At 47.0% G+C, this 7,307-nt stretch overlaps 1 protein-coding gene across 1 annotated transcript; it reads left to right on the top strand.

The window, feature by feature from the left end:
- Positions 1 to 1,669: 1,669 nt before the first annotated feature.
- On the top strand, positions 1,670 to 6,950 carry LOC122427234 (keratin, type II cytoskeletal 6A-like). The gene is made up of 9 exons (XM_043446540.1): positions 1,670 to 2,285; positions 3,183 to 3,397; positions 3,735 to 3,795; positions 3,935 to 4,030; positions 4,157 to 4,321; positions 4,764 to 4,889; positions 5,710 to 5,930; positions 6,148 to 6,182; positions 6,293 to 6,950. The coding sequence occupies exons 1-9, from the start codon at positions 1,746 to 1,748 to the stop codon at positions 6,547 to 6,549; spliced, it is 1,716 nt and encodes a 571-aa protein (XP_043302475.1). The 5' UTR covers positions 1,670 to 1,745; the 3' UTR covers positions 6,550 to 6,950.
- The last annotated feature ends 357 nt before the right edge of the window (positions 6,951 to 7,307 follow it).

Below are 7,307 nucleotides of genomic sequence, written 5' to 3'. Positions count from 1 at the left end.
TGAGACTGCTACATGAAAATTGAGAAAAAACAGAGATATGGGAGAAAAAGTACATACACTATAAGCATAATTGCAAAAGAGAATATATATATGTTTCATATATACGTATATGTGTCCGGATATATTCAAAATATATTCTCACATGCATCACACATTCTATGCTAAGTCTCTTCAGTCGTGTCCGACAGTTTGCGACCCCAGTGACTGTAGCCCCCCAGGCTCCTCTGTCCATGGAGCTCTCCAGGCAAGAATACTGGAGTGGGTTGCCAAGCCCTTCTCCAGGGAATCTTCCAGACCCAGAGTTCGTACTAGCGTCTCCTGCAGCTCCTGCATTGTAAGCAGATTCTTTACCCCTGAGCCACTGGGAAGCCATATGCATCACACATGCCCCAGGAGAAGCACAGAAACATTCAATGAGGTCACTACAAGGATGCACAGGGAAGTAGCCAACACTTCATGGTCTTCCTAAACAGGACTGGGCAATGGCCTTCAGCATGTAATTTTTTCCTCAGCCATGTATTACTTATTAAATACTTTAAATAAACAAGTAGATGTGTTAATATGAATATCCTGCATATAAATAGGCATTCTATGACATTTGTATCTGTAATGTTTAAAGTGATCGCTTATTAAGCTTCTACTTTGAATTGTCACTTCATAGGATACACGGACACAAGACCACCTGAAACAAGATGACATGATTATGCAGGTTAAACACTCCAAGATTCGACAACTGCAGAAAACAAATAAGCTATTTTTTTTCCTCACAAATAAACTGCAAGTGGAAAGTGGAGGCAGATTTAGTGACCTGAAATATTATAAAGACATAATACGTTAAAGACATATAACCCAAACACAAAATGAAGGGAATTTACTAGGATCCTGATCTGGGAAAACAAAAAATAAAATATAAATAACACACAGATTTATTTCAAGGTTGAATAGATACTCCTTGATGTTAATGAACATCTAGTATTTAAGGATATATAAATGTTATATGGTTAGTAATTTTAGAGAGCAACTCATTTAACTTTACATATTGAATTGTATTCTAAAGATATAACAAGATATCCGGAAATTGCTTTCCAATATATTAGGGTTAACGAGGAATTGCATGGTAGCATAGAAGAAATAAGGCTGACCGTGAGAAATTAATTTTTATAAAATCCAGCAATAGGTATACAGAGACCCATTTATATTGCAAATCTACATACCTACCTGTGGGAAATTTTTAGGGAAAGCAAGAAAGGTCATGTTTAACTTCTGTAATTAATGACAAACACTAATAATTACAGTTATAGGGAAAGCAATAGGCTATTTTGCTCTCCAGGATCTCTGGCTGGTGGGTGAAACACCAGGGCAGACGAGCCTCAGTACATTTCACACATGAGCATAACGTGGAGAACCTTTGTGTGAGTTGCTGACTAACTCCCAGCTCAGTTGGGTTGAGACTAGTCTTACTGTTCTCAGAGCTGTCAAAGCTGGAAGGCAAGAGAAATTTTCCCTGACTAAAGGAAACCAAAAATGCAATCTTCATATTTCATAACTTTTCTAATAAACCGATGTGATCTCACTCTTTGTGAAGCCTGGCCCTTCCCAACCTGCAGGCTCACCTTCCAGGACTGAGCCCAGCCCAGTTTCTCCATATATAAGCTGCTGCCGGGAAGCTCCTCTTACAGACCTGCTCCTCTCAGCCCTACACTCCACCCCTTGCTCCTGCCTCAGTCTCTTCTTCTTCAGGAACCATGTCTTGCAAATCCATCGTGAAGACCCAAAGTAGCAGCCGCAGGGGCTTCAGTGCTGGCTCAGCCAGAGTCCCTGGGGTCTGCCGCTCTGGCTTCAGCAGCGTGTCCCTGTCCCGCTCCAGGGGCAGTGGCGGCCTCGCTGGAGTGTGTGGAGGAGCTGGCTTTGGCAGCCGCAGCCTCTATGGCCTAGGGGGCTCCAAAAGGATCTCCATCGCAGGGGGCAGCTGTGTCATCGGTGGCGGATATGGCGGCAGAATTGGAGCTGGCTATGGCTTCGGAGGTGGAGCCGGGAGTGGATTTGGTTTTGGTGCTGGGGCTGGTAGTGGCTTTGGGCTTGGTGGTGGAGCTGGCTTTGGAGGTGGCTTCGGTGGTGCTGGCTTCCCTGTGTGCCCCCCTGGAGGCATCCAAGAGGTGACCGTCAACCAGAGTCTCCTGACTCCCCTCAACCTGCAAATCGACCCCACCATCCAGCGGGTGAGGACTGAGGAGCGGGAGCAGATCAAGACCCTCAACAACAAGTTTGCCTCCTTCATCGACAAGGTGAGTTGGGAGCATCTGCCCCCAGTGGGGACTGCAGAGTGTCCAAGAGATCCAACTAATGTCCTACCAGGGGGTGGTTGTGGGGGGGAGACTCGGGGGAGAGGGAGGTGGGCTTTAGGCGAGCGCTCCACTGGGATGCAGGACAGGCTTCATGTGGACCCCAGGCAGAAGGTGATGGAAATCATTTACAATTAATCATCCCTCACTTGACCCCATTCCTGCCAAGGAAACATTCACAGTTCTTGATAATCCTGAAGGAAAGAACAGGAAATGAGAGAGTGCAATAAGATGGCTTGATCTTCTGAATGGTCTAAGAAACTTAAAAGGGTATTGTAGTGGAAACTGCATTTGAGTCATAGAATGATGCTGGAGGGAGGAAAGAAAGCAAATAGCAAAAGGGAATTTGAGGAAACACAACTCAAGTATATATCCATAGAAATACTCACCTATAGAACCAGAAAACGAGCCTTAAGGGACTTTGTATCAGCTGTATTCATGCACTATATGGGAAACAAGGTTAAATCCAATCATTAATAGAATTGGAATCTAATAATTAGATTATAAATATCTGATATCCCTTAACTGAGGCATGTGTTTTGTAAAAGCTCTGTGCAACATGAGCAAATGCTATGATGAAGTACGTTAGTACTTGTTCATGTCAAGAGGAAGACAGGAAGGGTTGAAAGTCCCTGACAGTCTCCACAGTGAGAGGGAGGGAACATCTGACAGCTCCCTGGAGAAACTTGGCCATGAGACCTGTGTGGTATGAAGCTAAAGAATCAGGGGAGCAGAACTGTCAGCCTCTGTACAGGCTCTGGAGCAGCCCAACACCACCGGGACCACCAGATCGGCCTGGGGACTTGTCAACTCACAGATAACCATCTTGTCTCCCTGCAGGTGCGATTCTTGGAGCAGCAGAACAAGGTCCTGGACACCAAGTGGACCCTGCTGCAGGAACAGGGTACCAAGACCGTGAGGCAGAACCTGGAGCCTTTGTTCGAGCAGTACATCAACAACCTCAGGAGACAGCTGGATAGTATCCTTGGGGAGAGAGGCCGCCTGGACTCGGAGCTCAGGGGGATGCAGGACACGGTGGAGGACTTCAAGAACAAGTGAGTTACAGGAGCGAAAACACCTTAGACTCCTGAAGCCCACACTGCAGTCTATTAGATGACCGTGTCCAATGAGGGCATGATTCTTAGTAAGACATGTCAATAGACATGACATTATAATTGTTTCTAAACACAAACCCTGAAGAACAAAAGGGCCATAAAAGTTGAATGGGAAGAGTAGCGGAGTAAAGAAATTAGAAACCACAAATTACAACCTTTAGGCTTATTGACAGGTCTCATTTGTATATATCCAATCTGGGGAGCAGATATCCCAGGCTGCTTTTTCTGTATCATCTTCACTGCTGACTCAATTAGATTTTATTCCTTTTAATTCCAGATATGAAGATGAAATCAACAGGCGCACGGCAGCAGAGAATGAGTTTGTGAAACTGAAGAAGGTAAGATGGGTCAGATCAGGGGTTCATGCTCCTTTCCTGAAGGAGAGGATTCTGAGAAAAGAATCATCAAGGAGACTAAAACAGGAGCAGGCTGGGCAGGAGGGCTCATCTGATCCCAGTCTGTTGGCTTCTTCCCCAGGATGTGGATATTGCCTACATGAACAAGGTTGAACTACAAGCCAAGGTAGACGCTCTCACAGATGAGATCAACTTCCTAAGAACCTTCTATGAGGCTGTAAGTATCTCTCTGCATTCTGTTTCATTGCCTTTAAAGAGATTTGTGAAGAGTGGAATATCTTTGGTCTAGGTACCTCTCTAAAAATCGGGACCAAAGATGATCAGATGATCTCTTGTTCTGCAGGAACTGGCTCAGATGCAAACCCACATCTCAGACACTTCTGTGATCCTCTCCATGGACAACAACCGCAACCTGGACCTGGACAGCATCATTGCTGAAGTCAAAGCCCAATATGAGGAGATCGCTCAGAGGAGCCGGGCTGAGGCTGAGTCCTGGTACCAGTCCAAGGTGAGTGGTGAGGTGGCAGCTGATGAAGAATCCCTGTGCCTCCCCTGAGAACATCAATGTGCCTATAGACTTCAGTGGGGAAACTACAACTAAGAAGTGGGGGACTTTCGGGTAGATCTTTTGGGTAATTATGTCCAAGTCTCATAGGTCAAAGAACCCAAGTTAGGAGGAAAGCTAATGTAGATCAAGGTGAGTGACCTTTGTTTTAGCTTTATTTCAATGTTGACTCTCAGCAACAGTACAGAACATTGCTTTTCCTGAAGAGAACCAGTCAGTCAGTGGTCCTACCAAGGATGGTGTGTGATGGGTGTAGAGTGTCAATGACTTAGTAACACCAGTTTTCTTTAAATATCTTGTGGAAAACCATTAGATTCCCTTTTGAAAGACTAGATTAGTGTCTCTGAAGCTTATGAACATCACTTTGTCTCCCTCTGGTTTATAGTACGAGGAGCTGCGGGTGACGGCGGGCAGACACGGGGATGACCTGCGTAACACCAAGCAGGAGATCACTGAGATCAACCGCGTGATCCAGAGGCTGAGATCTGAGATCGATCATGTCAAGAAGCAGGTACAGTGGGGACCATGGAAGAGAAAAGCATCCTTTCCTTCCTAGACCGTCAGGTGTCATCAACCATCATGTGGGAAATTTCTGGGAACTGAGGAAAAGCAGGGAGAGAAGGACATGTATTTCCTCCCTGGGAGAGTTTCCCCAGGTTAGAGAGATGGAGCCCAACTCAAGAGCAGGAAACAAACTCAGGATAGGCCGAATCTCTACTGGTCTTGGGACAAAGATACGGTCTAGAGGCATTGAAATGAGATTCACAAGGGGAGTGATTGAGTTGAGAATTCAAGATGCAAGTTGACAAAGAAAAGTTTAGGACAGATAGTGTGGAGAAGAATGCTGCAAATATGATCAGATTCATTGTAAAAAGAATCCAAGAAAAGACACAGGAAAAATGAAGGTTGTCCAAAACTGTGAAGAGGAAGGAAGGCAAAGTCTCAACAGCTTAAGATGAAATCATCTCCTCACTGAGGATGTTTCTGGCTTTGTACAAGTTATTGTATATTCACATGAACTTACTCAAACTGTCAACATTCAACACAAGTCAGTGGGTCCATTTCTTCCCTTGTCCCTTGGTCTTTGGGCTGCTGTGGTATCTTCTAGGCCTGTCATCATTTGGGTGGTTAACATGGAAAGGAATAGAATTTCTTAAGGTGCTCATAGAATAATTAAAGTTTGCAGCACTGAGAAAATCTGGACAAAACGAATCAAATGTCCTTTTCCATGAGATCTGGGCTCTAGGGCTCGTCCTCACTGGGAAAGTAGAAGTATGCTTCCTCTCCCCTGGAGCCCAGACTCAGGTTCATCTGCCCCTCCTCCCCTCTAGTGCACCAGCCTGCAATCCGCCATCGCCGACGCTGAGCAGCGTGGGGAGCTGGCCCTCAAGGATGCCAGGAGCAAGCTGACTGGCCTGGAGGACGCCCTGCAGAAGGCCAAGCAGGACATGGCACGGCTGCTGAAGGAGTACCAGGAGCTCATGAATGTCAAGCTGGCCCTGGACGTGGAGATTGCCACCTACAGGAAGCTGCTGGAGGGCGAGGAGTGCAGGTGAGTAACTCACACAACCTCCTCAATCATCTGGCTCCATCTCCAAGAAGTCCTGCCAATGAGCCCACGTGGAAGGCACTCTAGTGCTGGTCATAGTGCTACTCCCAGAAGAGCCCTGAGAAGGCAGGTTCCTGGGGAGTCTCCTCTCACGGAGGTTTCCCGTGCGGGCCCAGCTGTGGCTCTGGGCCTCATCATGGCTGTGTCCTCTCTCTCCTAGGCTGAGTGGGGAAGGCGTTGGACAAGTCAACATCTGTAAGTACTTCACCTGCCCCCGGCCCTTGCCCTTGCGTCCTCCTGATTGGACTCTGTGTGGCAGAGTGAGCTCACCATCTTGTCCTGACCTTGCCCCCTTGCCTCCGCAGCCGTGGTGCAGTCCACCGTCTCTGGTGGCTATGGCGGTGCCGGCGGCTATGGCAGTGCTGGCGGTCTCGGCGGTGGCTTAGGCGTGGGCGGAGGAAGCGGCTACTCCTACAGCGGCGGCCACAGCCTCGGAGGTGGCTTCAGCGCTGGCAGTGGCAGAGCCATCGGGGGTGGCTTCAGCTCCTGTGGGGGCAGCAGTTCCACCATCAAATACACCACCACCTCCTCCTCCTCCAGCAAGAAGAGCTACAAGCACTGAAGTCCTGTCATGGGCTCAAGCTCCCACAATGTCTCAGGCTCCCTCTCCAGTTTCACCACCCTCTCTTCTAGTTGCTTCCTCTCTTCTGCTCCCTTCATCTCTTACTATGAGTTAGAACTGAAGTTACTGAGTGCCTTTGTCTCCCTCTGCCAATACCTGCTCTAACTGAGCTTCCATTGCTCACCATCAGAAATTCACACTTGGGTCCTAGTCCAGAAATGGAGTTCCCCTTGCTTTCCACTGGCCCAGGAAGTCCCGTCTCAGAGGTGTTGTGTTCCTCCATTTCAGTGATTGTGAAAGCACAAGTGACTGTTTCTTTGATGTACAGGGTCTGTATCTCTGTGTGCTTCTTCTGCTCTTTGCTTACTTGATTTGCTAAATAAAGCAGATTTATCACATAATGTATGGTTTCACATAGCTTTTCTTTGTCTCCAATGGATCTCGAGGTTTTCATCTGATAAATGCCTTCTCAGGAATGAAGCATACTCCCAGTCCCCATGTGCTTCACTCTCCTCCTTTAGAGAACTTCATCAGACAGCACTTTAACATCCTGATGCCAGCAGTCCTCCCAGAACAGCTTGGCATGTGGAATGGGAGGGATCTGGGTCCATCATAGTGAAGTCTGGTTTTACTGCTCAGATTAGTCTCAGCAGTTTAGTTTCTCTGACTTGTCTCTATATTCTACCTCCATCTGCCGCAGTAGTCATCCATCATCCTCAGAGAATCATATTACAGTCTAATTAGATCAGAAGAACATT

Source organism: Cervus canadensis, chromosome 25 (assembly GCF_019320065.1).
Source record: "Cervus canadensis isolate Bull #8, Minnesota chromosome 25, ASM1932006v1, whole genome shotgun sequence".
Classification (NCBI taxonomy): Eukaryota; Metazoa; Chordata; class Mammalia; order Artiodactyla; family Cervidae; genus Cervus; species Cervus canadensis.
The sequence above is the reverse complement of the archived record's forward strand: the minus strand, read 5'-3'. Positions and strand labels throughout refer to the sequence as shown.